This window comes from Rhinopithecus bieti, unplaced genomic scaffold (genome assembly GCF_001698545.2).
Source record: "Rhinopithecus bieti isolate Rb0 unplaced genomic scaffold, ASM169854v2 scaffold_56174, whole genome shotgun sequence".
Lineage (NCBI taxonomy): Eukaryota > Metazoa > Chordata > Mammalia > Primates > Cercopithecidae > Rhinopithecus > Rhinopithecus bieti.
The window spans coordinates 4,370,007-4,397,611 of record NW_016824749.1 but is presented as its reverse complement, the minus strand read 5'-3'; the positions used below and the strand labels follow the sequence as shown (position 1 = coordinate 4,397,611).

Sequence of the window (27,605 nt, the reverse complement as noted above, 5' to 3'; positions counted from 1 at the left end):
GCTGAAGTGAGAAGATCAGTTGAGCCTACGAGGTTGAGGCTGCACAGTGAGCTATGATTGTGCCCCTGCACTCCGGCCTGGGTGACAGAGTGAGACCTTGTCTCAGAAAAAAAAAAAGAAAGAAAATTCTTCTCCATTGCTTGCACATTTAATGGTCTTGCCAGATATTCATGTAGGTGAAAACCTGTTTATAATTACATGATTATAAAACGAATCTATTTTCCTTGTAAAACACAACATGATTTTGTAATGTTTAATATAAATAGAAGGTGTTATGACTGCGACTGCCATGTAAATTAATAGATTGTTTGAAAAAACTTTGTTCACAACTTAATCAAGAAACCAAAAGCAACACTTCTTAGGTGTCTGAGGGGCCAATATAATGCACTCACATTAGTCTGCATTTGTAGCTACTGCATTCATACTGATGAATTCCTATTGTCTTCTGTTACAGCTATGCCCACATACATAAATATTAGTCTGCATTTGTAGCTACTGCATTCATACTGATGAATTCCTATTATCTTCTGTTATAGCTATGCCCACATACATAAATATTAAAATATACATTTTTATGATAAATTCATTTCTTTTTATTTCTCCAATTATTTCGCTTACATTATATTGATAAAAAACGAAGAAGAAATCCACTGTGGCAGTTACGGAGTGCAATTCCTGATTTTTCAGTTTTCTTTGCCTGACAAACACTAATTTATTTTAGTTTTAGTAGTTAATAAGCGTAAATGTAGACCCCAAGGTGTTTTTTCTTGCTCTTCTAGTAGAATGAAATAATTACATTTGTCTTTTTACCCTGCCCCTGATCTGTTGGCTAACTGGGGATCTCAAGTGGAGACATAGTCGCATTTTCTCTGTATTTTATCCGGAGATTTGTAATTGGCAGCCCACATTCCACCAAGTGCTCTTTCCTCACTGAGCACCTCTCACTGATCTTGACGCATTGGCGGCATGAACACATTCTCTCCCTTACAGAAAACTTAGGAATCAGGGGAGACGTGACATCAAAAGATCATCTACTTGTCTGGTTCTTCTTTGGAAAAGTAATTTTCCATACGTGGTGGTTCATAGGCAAATCTTTGGCTGTAGAACTCCTCTCCCAACAACAGGTTTCTTTAAAACTAAGTTCAGTTGGTGGAATTTTTTGTCTTTGTATTCCCCAGANTTTTTTTTTTTTTGAGACGGAGTCTTGCTCGGCCCCCGCGGGCTGGAGTGAGTGGCGCGATCTCGGCTCACTGCAAGCTCCGCCTCCCGGGTTCCCGCCATTCTCCTGCCTCAGCCTCCCGAGTAGCTGGGAATACAGGCGCCGCCACCTCGCCCGGCTAGTTTTTTGTATTTTTAGTAGAGACGGGGTTTCACCGTGTTAGCCAGGACGGTCTCGATCTCCTGACCTCGTGATCCGCCCGCCTTGGCCTCCCAAAGTGCTGGGATTACAGGCTTGAGCCACCGCGCCCGGCAGAAAGTAAACTCGTAAGGCCCCAGCGAGATTTTGGTTTTCAAAGCTGTCATGGAGTTGGAGCTCAGGAAATAGGACTGGGGAAGCTATTAGGTTGGGGCAAAAGTAACCACGGTTTTGGACTGTGAATTTTAAGTCATTATAACTAGGTTAAAAACATCTTTATTAATCAAAATAGAAACCATTACAATCAACACATTTTTGCCTATGAGAAATACGTTTTTTATTCCTGTAGTGTAAATATCCATGCTTTGGGATTTGACGAACTCTTGGAAAGCATTTTCTGCATCCTGCTGGTTGTGGAAGCATTTTTCCTGCAAAAAGTTGTCGAGATACTTGAAGTGGTAGGCGATTGGTGAGAGGTCAGGTGAATATGGTTGATGAGGCGAAACTTTTTAGCCCAATTTGTTCAACTTTTGAAGCGTTGGTTGTGCAATGTGTGGTTGGGCGTTATTGTGGAGAAGAATTGGGCCCTTTCTGTTGACCAATGCCAGCTTCAGGAATTATAGTTCTCCATGCATCTCACTGATTTGCTGAGCATACTTCTCAGATGTAATGGTTTTGTCAGGATTCAGAAAGCTGTAGTGGATCACACCAGCAGCAGACCACCAGCCAGTGACCATGACCTTTTTTGGTACAAGTTTAGCTTTGGGAAGTGCTTTGGACCTTCTTCTTGGCCCACCCACCAAGCTGGTTGTTGTATAAAGTCTACTTTTTGTTACACATCACAATCTGAAACAGCTCGTTATTGTGTAGAATAAGAGAAGACACTTCAAAATGACGATTTAAAAAAAAAAATTTCACTCAGTTCATGAGGCACCCACTTATGTAGCTTTTTCACCTTTCTAATTTGCTTCAAATGCCGAAAGACCGTAGAATGGTCACTGTTGAGTTATTTGGTGACTTCTTGTGTAGGTAAGAGGATCAGCTTCAATGATTGCTCTCAACTGGTTGTTGTCAGCTTCTGATAGCCTGCCGCTATGCTCCTCATCTTTGAGGCTCTCGTCTCCTTTACAAAACTTCTTGAACCACCACTGTACTGTTCTGGGCCAAATGCATTGTTGATGTTGTGAGTTGTCTCTGCTCCTTTATGACCCATTTGGAACTTGAATAAAAACATTGCTTGAATTTGCTTTTTGTTTAACATCATTTCCATAGTCTAAAATAAATAGTAAGTAATAAGTCATTAACAAAAAAGCATAGTGAGAAATGCCCATTAAAATGATGTATAACATAACCACATTTATTTGAGAATGTATTCCAACATCAAATGGCAAATTCCAATAATGAGAAAACTGCAATTACGTTTGCACCAACCTAACAAAACACCCAGAGCTCACTGCTCGTACCAAGATTCTGCTGTTTAGATTAAATGAATGCGCCCTGGATTATTGCAAGACGTGGGTTAATTTCCAGATGTGTGAAAAAGTTGATTCTGACAATTGTGCTGTTGTTCTAGTCACTTTTATGGAGAAGAGAATTTTCAGAGGTCCTTACTCTGCCATTTATGTTGATGTCACCTAATAATGTTAATTTCTGGACCCAAATAATTCACCCATCCACAAATGCTTTTTCCACCTAAAATGATGAGAAGTTCTGCTAAATCTGTTGTCCAGCTTTCCAGCCTGCCTGTTTTCTGTTCCTTGTAAAGGAACACAAGACTAGGAATTCTCAAAATAACATTTTTGAGACAGACCACCATGCTTTATCAAACACAGTGATGTGCGGTAGTTTTCAGGTTGTAACTTTTCTTCATTTTTCTTAGCTTAACAAGAGATCCATACTCAGTTCCTGATCTAGGTGCAAAATGACAAGTAAGGGGAAACTTTTAGGTTCTTGTCCAAACAAAACCCAGGCTTACACAATCCAGGTGACTGGGTAAAGGGCTCCGCGCTAATCTTCAGGCATCGTGTCTGATGCTTTCATTATTTCTCGCCCATGATCAAGGACAATTTAAAGTCAATTGGCTCCACAATTAATATTTTTAGTTATTTCCAGGAATTCCATTTCCAAGTCTGGCTCACTCACTCTATGGCAAACCTGGAAATGGAATGCTTAAATAACTACAAAGACATCCTTATTCAGGGTCTTACCATCTTTGGGTTTCAGGTATATGGTAGGCCTAGGTCCCTAGCACTTGTGGAAGCCTACAAATTACATTTTTATACATGTGTGCCCTGGTCTTCTTCCCTTAACCCCTTACTATTGCCCTGAGGAGCCATCATCAGATCATTTCCTTATCTAGAACAATTCCGTCTAATCACCTTCAAGGACAAGAAGTTCTCAATGATGGCGATACACTTCAGAGGATTATTTGCCTCTGTGTTGTGGCTGTCAGAGGGATGGGAGGTCTATTGGGATTTAGTGCAATTGGACCAGGGATATGAAACGATCTGTAATGTGCCAAACAGTCCTACGTATTGAGGAATTCTCCTGTATTGACCGGATGCGGTGGCTCATGACTGTAATCCCAGCACTTTGGAAGGCTGAAGTGGGAGGATTGCTTGAGACAAACTGTGGCAATATAGCAAGGCTTCATCTCTACAAAAAAATATAAACATTAGCCAGGCACGGTGGCATGTGCCTGTAGTCCCAGCTACACAGGAGGCTGAAGTGAGAAGATCAGTTGAGCCTACGAGGTTGAGGCTGCACAGTGAGCTATGATTGTGCCCCTGCACTCCGGCCTGGGTGACAGAGTGAGACCTTGTCTCAGAAAAAAAAAAAAGAAAGAAAAATTCTTCTCCATTGCTTGCACATTTAATGGTCTTGCCAGATATTCATGTAGGTGAAAAACCTGTTTATAATTACATGATTATAAAAACGAATCTATTTTCCTTGTAAAACACAACATGATTTTGTAATGTTTAATATAAATAGAAGGTGTTATGACTGCGACTGCCATGTAAATTAATAGATTGTTTGAAAAAACTTTGTTCACAACTTAATCAAGAAACCAAAAGCAACACTTCTTAGGTGTCTGAGGGGCCAATATAATGCACTCACATTAGTCTGCATTTGTAGCTACTGCATTCATACTGATGAATTCCTATTGTCTTCTGTTACAGCTATGCCCACATACATAAATATTAGTCTGCATTTGTAGCTACTGCATTCATACTGATGAATTCCTATTATCTTCTGTTATAGCTATGCCCACATACATAAATATTAAAATATACATTTTATGATAAATTCATTTCTTTTATTTCTCCAATTATTTCGCTTACATTATATTGATAAAAAACGAAGAAGAAATCCACTGTGGCAGTTACGGAGTGCAATTCCTGATTTTCAGTTTTCTTTGCCTGACAAACACTAATTTATTTTAGTTTTAGTAGTTAATAAGCGTAAATGTAGACCCCAAGGTGTTTTTTCTTGCTCTTCTAGTAGAATGAAATAATTACATTTGTCTTTTACCCTGCCCCTGATCTGTTGGCTAACTGGGGATCTCAAGTGGAGACATAGTCGCATTTTCTCTGTATTTTATCCGGAGATTTGTAATTGGCAGCCCACATTCCACCAAGTGCTCTTTCCTCACTGAGCACCTCTCACTGATCTTGACGCATTGGCGGCATGAACACATTCTCTCCCTTACAGAAAACTTAGGAATCAGGGGAGACGTGACATCAAAAGATCATCTACTTGTCTGGTTCTTCTTTGGAAAAGTAATTTTCCATACGTGGTGGTTCATAGGCAAATCTTTGGCTGTAGAACTCCTCTCCCAACAACAGGTTTCTTTAAAACTAAGTTCAGTTGGTGGAATTTTTTGTCTTTGTATTCCCCAGACAGCAGCTCCATTCATAGATTGCGAAGTCAAAATTGTGATGTGTGTGCAAAATGCAAAGGATCATTATATTTGTTTTTTTTTTTAACAGTCTTTGGTGACAATTTAGTCACCATCAGTATTATAATCTTTGAAGGTGAAGATGTTAAAATAACTAGTGTGCACACCAGTGTTTATAGCAGCATTAGTCAAAATAGTTAGAATGTGGAAAAAAACTAAAATTCCATCAATAAATGAATGGATTAAAACGTATGGCGCATATATATATATATATAAAATGAAATACTATTCAGCCTTAAAAAGGAGTGAGATTCTGACACATGCTGCAACATAGATAAAACTTGAAAACACTCTGCTAAGTGAAAGAAAGCAGACACAAAAGGACAAATACTGTTCGATTCCACTTATATGAGGTACCTCAAGTAGGCATAGCCACAGTCATAGCGTATAATAGAGGTTACCAGGGACTGAAAGTAGAGGGGACTGGGGAGTTATTGTTTAATGGGCACAGAGTTTCTGTTTGGGGATGATGAAAAAGTTCTGAAAATGGATATTGATGATGGTTGCACAACATCATGAATGTCATTAATATCATTGAATCATATACTTAAAAATGGTAAATTTCGTGTTATGTATATTTTAGCACAATAAGAGAACACAAAGAAAAATAAATTATAAACCTAGTATGCTTTACTGATTTAAATATTCTTCACAAATGAAACGGAAATGAACGTTTTTCAGAACTAGAATAGAGAAAATCTGTGCCCTGCAGGTCTGCACTAAAGAACAACTAAAGTCGCTGGATGCAGTGGCTCACACCTGTAATCCCAGCACTTTGGGAGGCCAAGGTGGGCCTATCCCAAGGTCAGGAGATCAAGACCATCCTGGCTAACACGGTAAAACCGCGTCTCTACTGAAAATACAAAAAATTAGCCAAGCATGGTGGTAGGTGCCTGTAGTCCCAGCTACTTGGGAGGCTGAAGTGGGAGAATGGTATGAACCCGGGAGGCAGAGCTTGCAGACAGCCAAGATCGCACCACTGCACTCCAGCCTGGGGGTCCATCTCAAAAAAAAAAAAAACAACTAAAGGGAGTTTTAAAGGAAGATGGAAATGTAGACATGCAGAAAGGAATGAAGAGCAATGGAAAGCGTAAGTGTGTGTGTAAGGAACTGTCGCAGAAGAACTATAAATATAAATATTTAGATATAAAAATATAAATATTTATTAAAAATATGAAGTTCAAAACTGGGCAATACTGGTTTATGGTGTTAGAAGTTAGCAGAGTGGAAAACTTTGGAGATGATGGGATGTTAATAAAAGGGAGAGGGAGGAAGGGGGTTCGAGAGCTAGCTGTCTTCTGTGTCCTCATCACTTGGCAGTTACAGGGGTTTATTCACTTCGTGAGTAAATTCGCTGTGCTGCAAGCACACTCAGTGTGTGCGCTTTTCTGCATGTGTGTCGTGTTTTAATAAACAGTTTTAAAAAATGGAATTGAATTGTTATTTGATTAAATAACTCTCAAAACCTGTCCTAACTACATTACAATGGATGAGCCAGCTTGAATCTTCAGGTGTGATCCATCGCAATTGACTATTGTTAACTGGAGTGCGGTGCCAGTTGCTGCTCTGAGTTCCAAAGCTGCACTCCTTGATAGCTGTGAACACCATGAGTGTACACTGGAGAGCACATATTAGAACATGCTATTGTTCCCAAGCCATCATGAGGACGTACCCTTGGCGTGTTTCTACCTGGGGTGACACATGTATGCACATCTATTACCACATGCTTTCTGCTCTTCCATGTGTTGAAATAACTTGCATTATTCAGAAAAGGATGTCAATTTCTGGTGTCATCTGGAAGGTTAAATAGAGGAAAGTCAAATAGCTGAATTGCGTATTGAACCTGTGATTAATTTTGTTCCTGTTCATAATAACGAGGTCATTTGAGAGCCACCTAATGGCCTGCCACCAGCCAACTAATTATCTAGAATTCCTACCATTGAAGACATTCTTGTCCATGAAAGGACTGTCTCTGGAACAAAATGCAAATATCTGACATAAATGACAGCAACAGAAGATTATTAGACCGGGTGCTGTGGTTCACGCCTGTAATCACAACACTTTGGGAGGCTGAGGTGGGTGGATCAGCTGAGGTCAGGAGTTCGAGACCAGTCTGACCAACAAGGTGAAACCCCGTCTCTACTAAAAATACAAAAATTAGCTGAGTGTGGTGGTGCTCCCCTGTAATCTCAGCTACTTGGGAAGCTGAGGCAGGAGAATCACTTGAACCAGGGAGGCAGAGGTTGCAGTGAGCAGAGATGGCGCCACTGCACTCCAGCCTGGGTGACAGAGTGAGACTCCATCTCAAAAGAAAAAAAAAAAGAAAATTATTAGTACTAATTAGCATGCTTTAGTCTATCAGCATAGCTGACAGAGCAAGCATTAATTGGAGGAATTGCTATCAGGATCAAGTATATTCATGAGGTGGAATAAAAGGTCTGCAGGATGAAGCAGTGCTCTAGAAGGGTGATGGCTGGGAGCTTTGGGAACTCAGAGAGCAGTCACGGGGGCCCTAGATGTAAGAAGAGGTAGGCTGAGCAACACGGAAGACAGTGGGGTCTGGGGCATAATTGCGCACAGCGCAGGCTCCCGCACGTGACAGTGTTACATATCCTCAGGGCCTGAGTGGACCACAGATATGTGCTCACCTCGGTGCCTGTACCCATTGGTCACACACACACTTGTGTGTTCAGCTCATACACCTCAGAAGATGAGGTGGAAAAGGCATTTGGCCTCCTGAGAGGGAGTTCGCGAACTCACAACACAATGTTGCTCGGGTGCAGAAATGGATAGCCTGTGTATCCTTCTTCACAAGATTAATAATCAAATAAATAAATGAATGGAGTAATTGTCATCCTAAAGTAAACATTTGGTATTTAACACAATCTTAATTTAAAATCTATTTATGCAATTGCCATACTTAACGATGCAGTAGCAACTAGGTTTTTGATATTTTATTATTTTTTTGAATAATTTGGAGAATGGAATTGTGCTTCGGGTTTGCATGAATTATGACATGCTGACATTTCTTGGACATTCTCTGCACACTTAGACAAAGTTTTCAGGGATTTAAAAAGCTAATGTTAATATCTAATTTTATGTTTTGTTTTGTTTTGTTTTTTTTAATGAGACGGAGTCTTGCTCTGTGGCCCAGGCTGGAGTGCAGTGGCCGGATCTCAGCTCACTGCAAGCTCCGCCTCCCGGGTTCCCGCCATTCTCCTGCCTCAGCCTCCCGAGTAGCTGGGACTTCAGGCGCCGCCACCACACCTGGCTAATTTTTGTATTTTTTAGTAGCGATGGGGTTTCACCGTGTTAGCCAGGATGGTCTTGATCTCCTGACCTTGTGATCCGCCTGCCTCAGCCTACCAAAGTGCTGGGATTACAGGCGTGAGCCACCTCGCCAGGCCTAATTTTATGTTATTTTTTTCCTTTTCTTTTTTTTTTTTTATGAATGATGGATAATATTACTAAGAAATCTGAAAGTAATTTCAACGAGATAACCACTTCTTATAGGTACTTTGTTTCCAAATCAACCACACATAACATTCTAATTAGCTTTAAAACGTCAATTTGTAGACCGGGCTCGGTGGCTCACGCCTGTAATCCCAGCACTTTGTAAGGCTGAGGAGGGCGGATCACCCGAGGTCAGGGGTTTGAGACCAGCCTGGTTAACGTGGTGAAACAACCATCTCTGCTAAAAATATAAAAATTGGCCGGACGTGGTGGCCACCATGCCTGTAGTCCCAGCTGCTTGGGAGGCTGAGACAGGAGAATTGCTAGAGCCCAGCAGGCAGAGGTTGCAGGGAGCTGAGATCTCACCAAGAGGCAGAGGTTGCAGTGAGATGAGATCATACCACTGCGCTCCAGCCTGGGTGACAGAGTGAGACTCTGTCTCAAACAAACAAAAAAACAAAAAGGGGCCGGGTGTGGTGATTCATGCATGTAATCCCAGCACTTTGGGAAGCCGAGGCGGGAGGATCACTGGAGGTCAGGAGTTCAAAACCAGGCTAGCCAACATGGTGAAACCCCGTCTCTACTAAACATACAAAAATTAGTCAGGAGTGGTGGCACACGCCTATAATCCCAGCTACTCAGGAGGCTGAGGCAGGAAAATGGCTTGAGCCCAGGAGGCTGAGGTTGCAGTGAGGTGAGATCATGCCATTACACTCCCAGGGTGACAAAGCGAAAACTCCATCTCAAAAAAAAAAAAAAAAACGAAGAAAAAGAAAAAAGTCAACGTTGTGAATATGCTGGAATATAGATGAATCTTAAAAAATCTATTTTGTTATGTGTAGCTTTCAACATCTTTTACTTGCATAGGTGCTGCAATAAATAGTTATTGAGTGCTCTCCAAAATGAAAGAACAGCCTAGAGAATTATCTTTGCAAATACATCATAGAGATTCAGGCAAATGGTTTGTTTATTTACTTGAATTATCTGAATGCCTTCATTCTTTCTTCAGTCTTCTTTTTTTATGCTTTAGATACAATTGGAACAGCATAAATTTTGAAAAGAACATTAGGTCACCATGACATGATAATAGAGAGTAATTGTTACAAGTAGCAGTTTTTCTTAGGACTGAAATTAGATCTGCTCAAAGGACAACTTGGCAAACTTTTGCAACTAAAGTTGTTGATAGAAGAAACTTAAAGCTCCATTCTACTTAGCTTGGAGTGTTCCTGTGCTGGGCAATTGGTGAGCTTTATCACCTGTAGAGATGGGTAAACTGTTTGTGGCTCACATTAACCATTAAGCTTTACTTTATGCTGCTTACACGGGTGCAAAAATATGCGACAACTAGAATTGTTTTCATTCAATCAGTCTCCCTATTGGCAGATAGTGGAGTAGCTCTATATTATGTTTCCTCTGAAAAATATAGCAATTTAATTAATAATGCATCCAAAGTTCATAGGCACCCAATTCTTAATCATAGATCATTTCATTGATCATTCTTAGCTTTCATAAGCTTATAAATCCAAACACAGTGGCTAGTCTGTTTTCTAAGAAAATGATTTTCTGTGAGCTAAATCAAAACTGGTTGGCATTATTTTTCATGGCATGAATTTCTATATAGGATTCCTGGTGTGAATTCATTATTGAAAAAGAAGATGCTAGCATAGGGGAAATGTTGCTTTTGCATTTGTTTGCATTTTAGAGTTTTAATTTTTTTCAACATGCCTGTTTTCATTCTGTACTTTATATATTAAAAATAATTTTCACTTAGTATTCATTTCTGTTTTAATTCTGTATGTAATTCCTCTACATGTTTAAATTTCGAGATTTAATTGTCAAAAGAATGACTTTTCTTCAAAGTAATAAGCATGCAATTTTAGGACCTGCCTTAGTTACACAGTCTAAATTATCAAATTTAAGCCATATCTCTGTCAAATTTCAGATTAGAACATACTACGTTTTGTTACTATAAAAAGCTTCTTATTAAACATCTGAACTTACCTGAACTTAAGCAGTTTATTATGTACTCTACAACATAAAATATATAAAATATAAATTTGAGGAAAATGCTAATATCTAACAATGTAGATGCATGTACAATATAATGTCTAATGTACACTTTTCTCATGGATCTTTCATTTTTTTTTTTTTTTTTTTTTTTTTTTTTTGAGACAGAGTCTCCTTCTGTCACCCAGGCTGGAGAGCAGTGACATGCTCTTGGCTCACTGCAACCTCCACCTCCCGTTTTCAAGCAATTCTCTGCCTCAGCCTCCCGAGTAGCTGGTCTTACCGGCACCTGCCACCAGGCCCGGCTAATTTTTTTGTATTTTCAGTAGAGATGGGGCTTCACCATCTTGACCAGGCTGGTTCTGAACTCCTGACCTCGTGATCCACCCACCTCGGCCTCCCAAAGTGCTGGGATTACAGGCATGAGTCACTGTGCCCGGCCGAATCTTTCATTGTTAATTTACCCTCTTTGCAGTATGGTACACATACCATCAACTGTGCTTCCATCTTCCAATTGGGAGATGCTGTTTTACTTTTTCCAGATAGTACCTAGCAGGGGGAGCCTGTTGGGCAGAGGTCCCCAGCCTTTTGGTACCAGGGACCAGTTTTGGGGAAGAGAATTTTCCACAGATGGGGGCAGTAGGGGATGGTTTGGGGATGATTCAAGTGCATTATGTTTATTGTGCATTTTATTTCTATTATGATTACATTGTAAAATATAATGAAATAATTATACAACTCACCATCATATAGAATGAGTGGGAGCCTGTGCTTGTTTTCCTGCAACTAGATGGTCCCATCTAGGGGTGATGGAGACAGGGACAGATCATCAGGCATTAGATTCTCATAAGGAGCACACAGTTTAGATCCCTCCCATGCGCAGCTCACTACAGGGTTCGTGCTCCTCTGAGAATCTAGTGCTGCCTCTGATCCGACAGGAGGCGGAGCTCGGGTGGTAATGGGAGCAATGGGAGTACTGCCTCTGATCTGATAGGAGGCGGAGTTCAGGTGGTAATGCGAGCAATGGGAGTGGCTGTAAATACAGATGAAGCTTTGCTCGCTAGCCTGCCGCTCACCTCCTGCTGCGTGGCCTGGTTGCTAAAAGGCCACAGACCGGTATGAGGCCATACAGGGGGTTGGGGACCCCTGCTCTAGGGAATAAGTGCTTCTGAAACAGCTTCTACTCAGCTCTCCTTATGGTAGTTGCACCTTTATCCTCGGGTTCAGAAATGCCAGGTGCTGCCCATTGCCATGCCTTTTAAGATTCTAGAGAGTAAATTGGGTTGGTTTATGGTTTTCTCCATTGCTACGCTGAGTTTTAAGTTTCTCAGGTGTTTGAAGTCAGTTACCATTCATTTGCTTTCTAAACTTTTAAGTTTATATCCTTCCCAGAACAAAATGTTTGAAAATGACTGTTGAACAAACATGTATTTTGGATACATTCATTTCTTTGATCTCAAAAGTCTGTTTTATTTTTTTAATAGCTCTGTTAGTGAATGCATGTGTTGGCACAGGAGTTGCAATGTCAAATGCCTACAGGGGCCAGGCACGTGTTTTGGCTCCTCTCATGTGGTCAAAATCCTGAACAGGTCAGGGTCAGAAAGAGTCATTTAAGTTTGGGAGAATCCCAGAGCAATACAACTTGTGTCCCATTTGGGACCTTATGGCAGGAGAACACTTTTTCCAGGCCCGAAGACAGCAGCTACAGTGGGGTAGAGATGACCATGTGACACAAGGTCTGAGGGTCTTCACCCTGCTGGTTCCCCATGGTTTGAACCTGAGGGAGCAGTTTCAGAAGTTCCTGTATGTCCCCAGTGGGGAACATGGAAAGCAGGTGAGAGATGCAAGTCAGGGGCATTCCCCTGTGGCCACCCTGGGCGAGAGGCAAGGTAACACGGTGCAGAGCCTTCAAGGTAGGCTGCCTGCTCCAGGGCCAGGTGGAGTGCATGTCTCAGACAGATGATCCATGACTCCAGGAAAGCTGAGCTGAGAGTTTTGGAGGTGGTAGTGGAGGTGGGATTATTGCCTGGCCCCAACTATGTCAAGAAAACAGACCACAGATCACAAGTGAAACCAAGGATTTCAACAGTGAATACAAGCAGGACCCCAGGAGATCAGCACCGCCTGCCCTCCTTAGGAAGTCCCCTAAATTGTTTCCTCCTGGAGATGCCATCTTGGGAAGAGGAGGAGGTGGTGAACCATTGAGCCTGAGAAACAGCCGTGATGGACTTTGAACCTTCAATCTGACTATTGATCTGAAAGCGATATTTAAATTGAAAGAGACTCTGTTGAAGCAAGTGAAACTTTTAATTTGAAAGAGACTGAATTACCTTTAGCAAGTTTCAATGCTTCTCCTATCATCAGAAATTTTGTGCTCATAAGAGTAATGAGTTATAAAACCTGAAGAAACCACATTTATCTTAAAATCTTTATTAGTGTACATGTTAAAATATGATTGGGTTCTCTCATTGAAATGTTGATTTTATTTGAATTCAATGAATGGCACTTCATTAGGTATTTTTAAAATCTTTTATGTATTTATTATGTTTGTTGCATCCAGTGGCATAATTGTTTGAATACAAAACTAAAGAAATTCAGGGACTTTCTCCCTAACATGCACTGTAATCGTTAAAACAGAAACAGACAACTGCAGATTATGTTAGAATACAAGATTGTTATTTGGTATTTACCACAATTGCAAAATCAACTTGTCAAGGAAAGACAATTAGACATCTTCAAATATCTTGATGTTTACATGTGTGATGGCTGTAATATACATGTAAATTGTGGAGTATAACATACAAAAAATTATTGCTTTAAATATCATTATTGCTAGCCCCAGACAAAAAGAGTTGCAAAACATAGCGAAGTGTATGTTTTTGTCACATAGCAGGCGTTTGCCTCCCATTCCTTTTCCTCAATAGACAATAGGATAAAGGTCTAAAGCCTTGACTTCAGATTTGGAGTTGACAATCTGCACAATCCTTCTTCCCAAAGCCATGGGCGTCTTCCCGTGTCAGTGTGTGTGGGTGTGTGCATGCGTGCCCCGCCTGCAGAGACTTAAGCTTTGGGATACAGAGTGACCGTATCGTAGCCCTCTGGGGGCTTCGTGCGGGCTCTTGCGTGGGTTTCGCAGTACAGCTCCCCTTCTATGAAGAAGTAGCCCTTTTGCTTGAGGTTGAGGTTGCAGTCAGCACACACGAAGCACTCGGGGTGCCGGTACTTATCCCGTGCCTTCACCACTGCACCGCTGTTGGGGAAGAAAATGAGCTCAAGTTAAAAAACCACAGAGCAAAAATTGAGACAAAGGAGAGAACCCAACAGAGAAGGCAGGTGTTCTCTATTTCACACTCAGGAAACAATGGCCTCCAGCTGTGAAAACATGCACAGCCATGAAACTGTATGTAATTGTCATGGAGATCTAGGATATCCGCAATAAGCCATCCCATGTTTCTCTCTGGTGTTAACATGTGACTATGTTTCAGATTTTTCAAACGAGTCCTTAATAGAAAATTTGTAGGATCCTACTTCATGATCTTTCCTCATCATTTCTTTGAAGAGGGAGACATGATGGAGACAAGACCAACCCCTCTGCAAAAGATTCTGCTTTTGACGGGGGTGGTCATCTACCCAATGAACAGAGTCTCTCTGATTGCTTTCCATCTGGGTGGTCCAGCCTTTTTCAATGGAGCAAGAGAAAACAGATCAAAGAGCAGAGATGGAATTCCTTTGGGGTGGGTGGACTAGCTTCTACTGTGAACAGTTTACTCCAGCTTAGGCACAATGATTGCTTCTGGTAACGTCAGGCACTGTTGTATTTTACTGAGGGCCTCTCTGCTCTGAGCTCCCTGCCCTGCTTTGACCTTTTGGTCCCATGTTCCTCCTCTTGCCCTAACCAGATTTATCCCCCACTGCCCTCTTGGGATGTATCCTGGCTAACCGGACAGAGGACACATTAGTGTGTGAATTCATGGCAGGGGAATGGAATAATGGGATGGGGATGTGCCCATATGGCACGAATGCCGTGAGGATGTCAGAATTATCTTGGTTGACTTGATCCTGAACTAGCAAATGCGGTTATTTAAACATAAGGTCCCCACCGGGCGCGGCGGCTCACACCTGGAATTACTCGGGAGGCTGAGGCGGGCGAATCACCTGAGGTTAGGAGTTGGAGACCAGCCTGGACAACATGGTGAAACCTCCTCTCACCAAAAATACAAAAATTAGCCAGGTGTGGTGGCGGGCAGCTGTAATCCCAGCTACTGGGGAGGCTGAGGCAGGAGAATCACTTGAACCTGGGAGGCAGAGGTTGCAGTGAGCCAAGATTGCACCACTGCACTGCAGCCTGGGTGACAAAGCAAGGCTCTGTCTCCAAATAAATAAATCCATAAATAAATAAATAAATAAATAAATATTTCCTTGTAATAGAAGCTGACAGTAGTTTTTCAATATTTTGTTTCAAAATCTGTGTAACTTAAACTGGGTAAAGATAATGTATTTTAATTAACATCCTCATGCTGCCTTTATTTGTTTCCCTGTGTGTATACAGAGGAGGATACTATGTATACTAAATGTATACACTTACTAAAGACTAGACATTAACAGGGGTGGGGGAGTTTCAAGTGAAGTCATGATTCTTAGAAGTGACTTTTCAACGTACATTTGGGGCATTTTTTTTTCATGAGAGTATTCTGAAATTGTAAGTCAAAATTGCTGATTCATATGATGTGACAATTTGGAGGTATATCTAAGGAGTGACAGTCACCATGTGTTAAATGTTGGGGACCTATGTTTCAAGTTGATGAACAGAAATTTGGTTTTCATAATTGCCTTTAGTCTATAAAGTCTTAAAGTAGAAGAAATTAACTGTCGCCAAGCGGTATTGTAAATTCCAGGGTTAAAAATGAAACTTACACTATGCCACTCCCACATTTGTCACAGAGCGGCATCCTCTGTGCCCCGCCTGAACCGCCATGGACTTTCGTCACCGGAGCTCTCACACTCCGCGTTCCAGCAGGACGGTCATCTGAAAAACAAAGCATTTCCATGTGTGGCTAGGGAACAGCTGGCTGCAGCTTGTGCTAAGCTTCTATTTTAAACTGTGCACTTTAGCCTTCAGTTGCATCTGCACTGTCATATTCCGAGCAGGACTGATGCAATCATAAGGGACGTTGTTCTGAAATAGGGCATTACAGAATGGAATTAGAGAAAACATTTATTTTGTTGTTGTGGTTGGAGGAAACTGCTACAAAGCGCTCAAAGGCGCGGAGGGCATTATTTTTTATTGTGGCAAAATATACATAAAATTGACCATTTTCACCACGTTTAGGGGTGCAATTCAGTGACATTAGGTACATTCATAATGTTGTGCAAGCACTGTCCATATCCACCTCCAGAATCATTTCTTCACCTCACAGAAACTGTACCCATTAAACAGTAACTCCCTGTGCTCCTGCTCATAGCCCCTGGTAACTTCTATTCTGTTTTCTGTCTCTTGGATTTGCCTATTCTGGATCTCTCAAATAAATGGAATCATACAATATTTGCCTCTTTGTGTCTGGCTTCTTTCACTTCACATAGTGTTTTCAAAGTTCATTCATGGTGCACCATGTGTCAGAATTTAATTCCTTTTAAGACTGAAAAATATTTCATTGCATGTGTACACTACATTTTGCTGATCCATTCATTGTTTGATGGACAGTGGGTGTTTCCCCTCTTTGGGCTACTGTGAATAAGATAAATGCTGGCATACAGGCCGGGCGTGGTGGCTCACGCCTGTAATCCCAGCACTGTGGGAGGCCGAGGCGGGTGGATCACGAGGTCAGGAGTTCGAGACCAGCCTGGCCAAGAGGTAAAACCCCGTCTCTACTAAAAATACAAAAATTAGCCAGGCGTGGTGGCAGGTGCCTGTAATCCCAGCTACTCAGGAGGCTGAGGCAGGAGAATCACTTGAACCCACGAGGCAGAGGTTACAGTGAGCCAAGATGCGCCACCCACTCTACCCTGGGCAACAGAGCAAGACTCCGTCTCAAAAAAAGAAAAAGAAAAAGAATCTGTTTGAGTCCCTGCTTTCAAGTCTTTTGGGGTATATTCCTAGGAGTGGAGCTGCTGGATCACATGATAATTCTGTGTTTAACTTTTCGAGAAGCTGCCGTACTCCCCCAGGGTGGCTGCTCCATGTTACCTTCCCCTCAGTAATGCACAGGGTTCCCATTTCTCCATATCCTCACCAATACTTGTTATTCTCCATGTTTTCTACAGTAGCCATCCTAATGGGACATTTTGCATTTTTGTGTGGCTTTTAAAGGACAGTCTATATCTTTTGGGCATGGAGAAGCACAGGTCAGGGCAGGAGCCCTGAAGGTGATGGGAGAGGGCTGGAGACCCGGGTCTGCGGCTCACTGGCTGTGTAGCCTTTCACAAGGCCACCCGCCCATCCCTCGCCTCTCATTTGCTAAGTAGGGCAAATAATAGGCTCACCTCCCCAAGTTCCTGTGAGGATTAAATGATAATGTGTGCAAAATACTTTTCACAGAACATGGAACATAGTAAGGGTTTGTTAGAGTGTTGTTTAGTTTTTGATGATGGTGATAGTCCAGAGTGTGGGGAGAGGCTGAGAACTTTGACAATATTTGTTTAAAACGGTATCTCATGACTTGCAAGCTGAGTTAGCCCTTGACAACCATTAATGCAATTTGTCTTTGGTGTCCTTTTATGATTTCAGTTGGTGGCTACTTGGACATGTCCCGGAATCTCCTTTTTTAAACTAGGCACCATCCATACCCTATCCTTCTGAGCAAAAATTCATTTGGCTCCCAATTAAAACCAAGTTTTAGACTTTCATTCCCAGTATGTTTGCTGTCCTCCCCATCCCGCCGCCTGCAGTGGCCTCTATCAATACGTTTCAGCAGGTTTCAGCGGCTGCTCACCGGAGCCATCGTCCACCATTCCCTGGAGCACTCTGAAGGAGCCGGACTGGCGAGGCTGTGTGGGCTCATTCCGATTGTCATGGAGCATCCGGTACACGTCCGACTCAGGGGGCACCGAGGCTGTGGGCTCGCTGAAACACAGGCACAGCGGGGAGCATCGTCAGGCGCTGGGAGGCACCAGACGTGCGAGAGGCCACAGACATCAATACTCAGCCATTACTCTATGCACAGACACTCCTGAACAGAGGTCTAGTATTTTCAAGTGAATCTCTAGTATAGTTAAAAGCATAATGTGAATTCACATGGCTGCCTTGGAAATGTCATTGAACAACAAATCGGGGAGTTGCATCCACACTCCTCCACTTGGCAAAATACTTTGGAAGGAAACTAAAAGATAATTGTCAGGAAATAGTAATCAAGAAAAACAAGACTTGAGTCTGATGGATATATAATGATAGATGTGAACAAAATTAACTTTTCCCGGAGAAAAGGCAATATACACATGACGGAAAGTGCAGCAGTAAGCACCCAGTTAGATTATTCTCAGTCATCAAACTGTCAGTAAAATTCAGATTTACTTTTGATATTAAACAAAAAGTATATGGTTTAATATGTTTTTAGTTTTAAGGCTAATTTGTTAACCCCTGGAAATAATAAGGGTATCATTTTACTTGTAAATTCTAGAAATTTAACTTCTCAGGGTTTGAAAGCCTGTAATGTAGAAACTTGTATTTTATATCTGCTGTAATTGACTGCACTGTCTTTTAAAAATAGCCACATTAAAATTCATGTACAATAATGACAGCAGCTTTATTTTAACATGCTTTCTACAAATATATTCATAATGGACAATAAAGAATTTTATCATAATACTATATGTTAAACACTAAAAACTTTATTATTTTATATCATTTTATTGCATTATCTAGAAAACATACTATCTGTAATATCTTTATTACCTATGTCATATTTGCAAATGGCTTTGAGATATCTTACACTATTATTAATTCAATGTGTCCATCCCAAGAGATAGCTTTGGGATATCACTATTTAACACTCTTAAGCATTATAATAATTTAATTTATAAATAGTGATTCTGTAATAGTGAAAGAAGCAATAAGATTTTATCCTATAATAAATCTTTTTAATCAAAATCTTTATGGCAAAATTACTGTGAACAAAGAGTTATAACAAAGAAAAAATGAGTCAAAAAAGACCAGCAAAAATTCAATATCTGCATTAATAGCCTGAGGGTATTCACCCAAAAACCTGCATGTACAATAAACATTTTAAATGGGTAAATAATGACCTCTCCACAAGCTCTATCAGAAGAGAGAAGACTCATCTCATAACATTCCTGTAAACCTCCCACCTCCTTCCTAATTTTTGATCCTCAAAGGACATAGGGTATACTAGGTTATAAATAACTTTGAGAAATATTACACCAGACGTTTGTAAAGTACATTGTAGCTTTTGGGAGACATACACATTTGGTCCTGACATGATTTCACTTTATTGCCATCTGACACATAAAACTTTACTTAGATAATTCCCCAAATCACCCTTATCATCAAGCCTCGATATTTGCAATAAATCCTTAGTATTTTTAAAAAGCTTTTCACATCGCTTTCTTTCCATTAAGACAATGTTAAAAGACACCAGTAAAGCTGACACTGCCCATGTGTTTAGTTAACATGCCCATGGTTCAAAAAGACTCGCATTACCTCATCAAAGGTGTTTCCCCTAGGGCTGTTGAAACCTGACCCTGAAGTGTTTCCATAATATTGTCATCTGAGTACAACTGCATAGGTGTATTAAACTGAGCATGTACAATCTTCACACCAGGAAGTTCCATTTCCAAAGGAATGTTAGGGGCCAGCTTAGCCGCCACTTTCAAGTCACCTGGGCAAATGGTACTAACAGTACTGACAGAAGAAGGGGTGCTGCGTCCACTGGCACAGTCAATCCCGGAGGGAGTACTGCATCCACTGTGTTAATGACCACGTTACACAGAGATGGCACAGGGAGCCAGACAGTCCAGACAGAAGAACACAGAGAACAGGGACAGAGAGGTTAAAAGGAATTGAAGACAAAAGTGAGAGGTGAATTACATCAAAATAAAACCGAATCTTGATTTGTTGCTAGAATTTATTTAAAAAGGGAAGATGTTGAAAAATTCGTGATTGAAAAAAGTTTAATAAAATTAGAAGGTACAGGTGATACTGCATTTTTTGGCTCTGTTCTACCAGGCAATGTGTAAGTTGAGGGTTACATGTAGAAAAGTTGTATATGAAGTAAGTAGAAAATTTGCAGCTATCCTCACTTTTTAAAAATAGGCCAAAGACTTTAAAACTGGTCAATATCACAGATAAATGATGAAGGAAAATTACATTGGCTGGATATCCTTTTAATTTCTCAAGTGCAACATTTAAAATTCAAGTTTTAGTGAACACCGAATATGCAGCATGAAGATGAAATCACATATTTGGGCTCAACATTTCAACATCAGAGGTATATTTCAGTAATACAGTTGAGCTTTAATTAAATAGTAATTGGTAACTTGCAGGTTTTATGGTAAATATTATGTTTTAAGGCTATCTTGTAAATATTTTGTTACTATTTTAATATTTTCTATTTTTACTCTTTAATTCTGTGAGGAGTACACTTTAAGACAGCTGTTCAGTGGTTTAATACAAGCCCTAGAAAAAACCAATAAATGCTTGTCACCTTGCTCTTAGTGATTAGAGGAGAAATAAAGTGGCCTTTCACTCTTTTGGTGCTTATATTTCTTACACAGCTATTTTATGCACACTTTCAGAAGCACACATCTATCCCATGCATATTTCCCTTTTCCTTTTAAAGATGCATTTCAGGGACTTATGAAAACAGCAAAGCCCAGTCATGCAAATCGAAGAACTAGGGAGATTTCACGTTCTATTTGGAAACTGGATAGGGGTCAGTTAACAACTGACATGCTAGTGACTAAAAAGTCCATTTTCCCACGTGCATGAGAGATACCAAGAGATTTTTGTAAAAAAAAGCATAGTCATTTAAGACAAAGCAAAAAGAAATATTAGTAGTGATATAAACATCTATCATACTTTCCAGTTAGTGTTGTCGTAAGCTCAAGACAGAGAATGGATGTATATGGTGTGTTTACCTCTAAGTTCAGATTGTCTCTGGTCTCAAGTATGGCCCCATATCTGCATTTACTCTCTAGAGGTATTAATGCTAACTTCAGCCCATATAAAGATAAGAAACCAAAATGATATTGAGCAGGAACTTTTTCCACTCCAGCAATGTTGCAGCCTGATTAGTCTGGAGAACTCATGTCACTAAATGCGTTTAAATTTTTTTTGTCTTGTGTTATCCAATTTAACCACCTACATAACCTAAACCAGAGTGGTGGATATGAACTTGCTCCCTCACTTCCTGCCTTTTGAGAACCTATTGAAAACCCAACCTGTACAATGTTTAGATCACATGCCAAAATGTCAAGTGGGCTATTCACCATTTTTGTAGGGTCTATACTGGCTCTTGAAATGGACGTCAGCTGGTAAAAGAGTATGAGGACATTTTCAGTTGCAGTGCAGTTTAGTCAGGATCACGTGGATTTAACCTGAGTGTAATGAAGCTTACGAAATCAGTTTAGGGATTTGAAACAGAGTTAAATCTTGGGAGACTTCGGCCTCCCAGTAATGAACCTACTCAACTAGCATTTATAACTACTCTCCCCTACTGTGTGCCAGACCTAGTGCCGTACTGGTCAGATAAACTATGATCAATTTAGAACTTACAGTTATGCCATGTTTTATAGCAGTTACCAGTAATATTTTTCTGCTATAAATGTATAACTTTTGACTCCTCCAAAACTTAACTACTGATAGCCTACTGTTGAACAGAAGTTTTACAGATAAACAGTCTATTAACACTTAAATAGACTACCATCTATGTATATTTTATACATTCATGGCAAATCTTTTTCTTAATTTTTTTGATATTTCAAGGCTACAGTTAGTGACTTTTTTCAAATTGTTGCAAATCTCCAAAAATGTTTCCAACATATTTATTGGAAAAAAAATCCACATATAAGTGAACTTGCACAGTTTAAACCCATGTTCTGAGGGTCAACAGTACATGCATGTTTGTGCACTATGTAATTTTAATTGAGCCTGCATTCCTAGTTCCTTTATCAATCAGGCCCATGTCTATTACATAAATGAGAAATGAACGCTAAGCAAACAAGGATGAACTTTTATACATTTCTGGGCCAATTTAAAAAGAACTTTTAAACGGATCCTTTAAGTAAACGAGTTTTCATGGATTCCAGTCACTGTGGATATCACCGGGGATATATCATCATGGGTCACCACGACTTGCTCCTGATGACCTAGAAAGGTAGATGCTAATGAGATTTTCTGAGACTGACTTAGTGACTTGGCAAGGCCACTCGTGAGGTTGATAACGCAGTCAATTACTTCATGCCCAGACACATCATTTGACAGATTGCTAATTTCTCTGGGGTGTGTACAGACATTTTGGGGCATACTTCTGGAAGCAACTTGTCCAAAAACCACTCATAGGATTGTATTTTATCACTTGGATCTAAAATACCGTACATATGTATTTAATTGTAGCTTTAACCTTAAAAATTTTACATATTTGCATATGAAAACACCAGTCTTTTAAAAGGCTTCAGTCATGATGAAATAATCAAAAGAACCATAGCTAATAGTAAAACCCCAGGGAAATTAAGCTGTTAACAATTTAGCATGTCTAACTAACTTACTTTTTTTTTTTTTTTTTTTTGAGACAGAGTCTCACTGTTACCCAGGCTGGAGTGCAGTGACGTGATCTCAGCTCACTGCAACCTCTGCCTCCTGGCTTCAGGTGATTCTCATGCCTCAGCCTCCTGAATAGCTGCAATTACAGGCGTGCACCACTATGCCTGGCTAATTTTTCTACTTTTAGGAGAGATGGGGTTTCATCACATTGGCCAGGCTGGTCTCAAACTCCTGACCTCAGGTGATCTGCTCACCTTGGTCTCCCAAAGTTCTGGGACTACAAGTGTGAGCCACCATGCCCAGCACTAGCATGTCCAAATTACTTTTGATTAAAGAAGTTCATAACTGTGTAGTTATAGGGTGACTATAGTTAACAATAATTATTTATATATTTCAAAATAACTAGAGGAGTGGATGTGGAATGTTCCAAAGCACAAAGAAAGTGACTGCTCGAGGTGATGGATACCCCAATTACCCTGATTTGATCATTACACATTGTATGCATGTATCAAAACAGCACATGTACCCCATAAACATGTACAAGTAGTATGCACCCAAACAAAAACTACATTTGTTTTAAAAGTTAAAAACAAATGTAGTAGTAGGTTGGTATGCAGCCACTTACAATTCCACCTTGATGAATAATAGTTTGGTAGGAACAAAAAATTCAGAAGTTACAGCAAATAGTGAGGAGGCACAGGAAGAGAAGAAGGATGTTGGGGGCACTCTTTAACAATTCTTTTTTTTTTTTGGAGACGGAGTCTCACACCGTTGTCTGGGCTGGAGTGCAGTGTCATGATCTCAGCTCACTACAATCTCCACCTCCTGGGTTCAAGCAATTCTCCTCCCTCAGCCTCCTAAGTAGCTGGGACTACAGGCGCCTGCCACTACGCTCAGCTAATTTTTTGTATTTTTAGTAGAGATGGGGTGACCAACATGGTGATCATGTTGGTCAGGATGGTCTCAAACTCCTGACCTCGTGATTCACCCACCTCTGTCTCCCAAAGTGCTGGGATTACAGGTGTGAGCCACCACACCAGGCCTTATAGTTCTTTAAGATTTGTGCACTGGCATCTGTTTTTTAAGCAAATCCCCTCACTTCTGTTTCTCTCCTCCTCTCTTCCAAATTCAGCTATATTAAAAGGTGTTATCTTCAAATGACATTATGAGTAGCTTGTCATTATCCCCACGTTTAAGTTAAAATGAAAAAAAATTTTAATGGGGATTATATACCTAGGATTTTCTGACTTTCCTGACTTTTTATACAATTGAATGTCACAGGTTTTTAGTAAAGGCAGGATACGTGTTACTCTAACATATCACTTTATCCAAGCCTTCTGAAGCCCTAGAGCTGGTGTGGGTGGACTCAGTCACACTAACCTGAAAAGAACGCAAGTTATTAATTTTACTGTGCTTCTTTGGGAAGTTGTATATATTCAACAGTAAAATATCGTATCATTTTAACTTTAAATCCAGTGTTTTGTTATTGGGATTGGGCTGGGGTGGGGAAACTGTTGAAAGTGGAGAAACGGAAAAGATGCAGATGAGAACAGAATGGGAACGAGGGAACACACAGAGAGAGGCAGGAGAGGACACAGAGCTGCCAGCATCGGGAGCGAGACGGCTCTGGACTCTTGCCACTCGCTGGGGAAATGGTGTGCACCCTCAGGATTCGATTCCTTTATGCAGTAAGCATTTATTGGACGTTTACTTTGTCTGTTTGTAGATGGTCGCTTGTTGAGCATTTATTCTGTCTCATTTCTAGGTGCTGGGGGTGTAATGTTGAGCCAGTCAGACCAGGTCCCTGCAGACACTGAGCTCACGTTCTAGTGGAGGAAGATACGGAGGAAGATGGTTGCCTTCTTAACGCCTTTCTCCTGCTCCTCCAGTCCAGGGCTCCTTCCTGGATCTGGTATCACAAGAATTGTCCGGCATGTTTTGAGACAATCACCTGGCTCTGCCTGTAGCTTACTGAAAGGTCTGGACATGGAAATCATACAGAGGGGATGACCCCCTCTCCACAGCCTATGGCAGGAGTCATAAGCTCGGGTGTCTAGAGGGGCCAGGAGGTCACACATGTATGAAAATGGGCCGCGTCTCACACACTTAAGAGTGATGCATATTTTGACAAGATGGTGAGTTTAAATGTTCTGTCTAAAGGCACTTACATTCTTTTTTTTAAACAAAAAGGTTAAATAAAACATGCCTGTGAAATAAATCCACTTATGGGCCACCAGTTTGCAACAGCTGCGGTAAATCACATTCAGTGTTCCTGTCAGAATCCAGTCTAACCACCAGCTTCCTTCCTGTGGGCTGACCAGCTTAGCTGAGGTCAGAAGGATGGAACTGAGGTTTCCTGAAGTCACAGTTTCCTGATTTGGCAATACAGGGCATTATTTTCTTTCCCTTTAGGTTGGAGTTCAATTTCTAGAGAAGATATTTGAAAAGGATGACCTGAAGATGATCAGTCTCTCTACTGAGAGACGAGAAGGAAGAGCTTGCTCCTTATCATTCTGTCTTGTTCACCTGATTCCTTGCTCCTAACCGGGGCTGGTTTCTATGCCTGCTCCCACTGGCAGGGCTTTCCTGACCTGGGATAGATATACCGACTGCCCGACTCAAAGGTCATGGTGTTCTGGATGGGGTCCCCAGAGCCTCAGGGCTGTTCGCTATAAATACACGTGGTGATTGCATAAAATTTCACAGCTCTGTAATCTTGTCAATATTTACTCTTGGAAATGGAAGTTATTTGGCCTCTGTACTCTGCTAAGTGAGTTTGTTTCTTTTTGCTTTTGAAATAAGATTCGCAATGAGAAAAGCCACTCCAAACATCTACAAGTTACTTTTCTCGATGATTAGTAAGAACTGATTTAAGAAGCATGCACTGCAAACTTCACAATCTCAGAGCTTATGACCTGCTTCGGCCCGGGATTATGAAAGGTTTGGGCCGAATATTGTGCTTGTGTTCAAAGTAGTTCACATCCTGTAAAACAAAGCATTAAAAGGCCCCTCAGTGGAAGACAAATTCTTTTTCAGATAAGATTTAACGAATGATAATTGTACAGAGAGGATTATTTACCACCAACTATTGTCATAACTAGCAAACGTGATGACGGAACCAGGACGATCTCTTCCTTTCAACCATCTATCCACTAAATGGTCAGGCACTGGCGGACCGGGCCCCACAGCAATTAGAAACATGTTTTAGATACTTGTCTTTAAAAGAGAAATCTGATAGTGCCTTCAGGAAAGTAAAAATAAAACAGCAAGAGCTGGACTTTCGAAAAGAAAAGAAACCATACTATCACTGTTAGGTACACTGGCCACAGCAGAGTCGGATACTTACTTTTGAGGTGAGCTAGGAATGAGACCCCGCAGCTGTCCATGAAGCGCATCTTGTATATTGCTAGTTGAATAGAGCCCAATTGGTGAGTTATAGGAAGCGCTCACTACCTGTCTTTTGTCATCAATGTTTGCAGCTGCAACAAAAGGCTGGGCCCTTCTGTTGTGCGCGGTACCAATGGGTTTGAATTCCTGTACAATGGCAGACAAAATACACAGAGCCACACAGCGCACAAGAAAGCCATTAGTGAGCGAAACCAACAGCATTACTACTGTTAATAAAGGCATCTTTACCCACGACGAGATTGATGGAAAGATTAGAGGAGTTAGCCATACACTTTTCCATGGTTTTCTCTGAACTGTACATGTGCTATATTCACTGATCAAACGTTAAGGTGAAAAGGAACGGACCTTATTTAAAATATTACAAAATAATTTAAACATTGCATCCCTTATCTGTCCCTGACTTCTTTATCTATAGCTTTAAGAAATTCTAATGACTCGTTTGAATGCAGACATTTTGTGTGAGAAATGGGATTTTTGGCTTGAAAATTATACTTAACATTTTCTCAAGTAGAATTTACATATGGTTTCTCTTCTATTGATATATTGATAAACTTTCCCCCATTTTGAGAAATGAGGGAACAAAACAAGGACAATGAGCATTTATGAATAACTAACTACACTGAATCATTTAAACTAAGCCAGGTAAAACTTGTTTTAAAACGTCTTTTAAAAGTTCTTAACTTGGATTAAGCTATAATCTTAATTTTAGAAAAAACAATTGAAAGACTCTTTTTATGAAAGAAGGAATAGCATACACAACCACCCCCCTTTTGTATTGCGATGATTTCATGTTGTGTTTGAAGACCTCTTCACGTTTACTCTAGTCCCCAAAAGACTAAAGTCAGTAATTCAGAGAGAAAACGTGTGTGATTCACAGGAGGATTTTCACTTTATTCCTTGGGAAAAGGACCAAACAGCAGAGTCCTCAACCCTGAGTTTGAAACATGTCTGAATGATCTGAAATCCTATGTTATTTTTTTTAATGTGGGAATCATGTTTTCCAGATTTTATACAGATTTATAATTTTGTAAAGCCTTTACAACTTTTTTCTTCTAAGCAACAGAAGAAAACCAAAAGGGAATATGCTCAATTACAGGTCACTGATTCTCTTTCCAAATATTTATTTATTTATTTATTTATTTATTTGAGACAGAGTTTCACTCTTGCCACCCAGGCTGGAGTGCAATAGCGCAATCTCGGCTCACTGCAGCCTCCTCCTCCCTGGTTCAAGCGATTCTCCTGCCTCAGCCTCCCGAGTAGCTGGGACTGCAGGTGTGCGCCACCAGGCCCAGCTAATTTTCGTATTTTTTGTAGAGATGGGGGTTTCACCATGTTGGCCAGGCTGGTCTCAAACTCCTGAACTCAGGTGATCCACTTGCCTCCGCTTCCCAGAGTGCTGGGATTATAGGCATGAGCCACTGTGCCCGGCCCCAAATCTTTCTATTTGGCAGAATTAGTGAGATAAATCTTTCTAACACTATTTTCCCTTACACATTCACATCAACTTCATTTACTTTTGTGAACGTGGCATCAGTGTTCCAGATTTGAAATCGTACAAACGTATATAATTATTTGAAATAATACTGGAAAGAGACTATTGTCTTTAAAGCATTAAAAGATCCTGTCCTGGCCGGGTGCGGTGGCTCAAGCCTGTAATCCCAGCACTTTGGGAGGCCGAGGTGGGCGGATCACGAGGTCAGGAGATCGAG

At 40.7% G+C, this 27,605-nt stretch overlaps 1 protein-coding gene across 3 annotated transcripts in view; it reads right to left on the bottom strand.

The window, feature by feature from the left end:
* Positions 1–13,290: 13,290 nt before the first annotated feature.
* The window catches only part of PDLIM3 (PDZ and LIM domain 3), a 34,763-nt gene continuing 20,448 nt past the window's right edge, over positions 13,291–27,605 (bottom strand). The window contains exons 4-8 of one of the 3 annotated variants that reach the window (XM_017862557.1): positions 25,404–25,471; positions 19,429–19,692; positions 17,705–17,835; positions 15,690–15,801; positions 13,291–14,025 (exon numbers count right to left, since the gene is read on the bottom strand). In XM_017862557.1, the coding sequence (XP_017718046.1) occupies positions 13,836–14,025; positions 15,690–15,801; positions 17,705–17,835; positions 19,429–19,692; positions 25,404–25,471 (765 nt within the window). In that variant the 3' untranslated portion in view covers positions 13,291–13,835. Of the gene's footprint in view, positions 14,026–15,689; positions 15,802–17,704; positions 17,836–19,428; positions 19,693–25,403; positions 25,472–25,834; positions 26,023–27,605 lie in introns of all 3 variants that reach the window. The other 2 variants (XM_017862558.1, XM_017862559.1) reach the window with 2 other exon arrangements.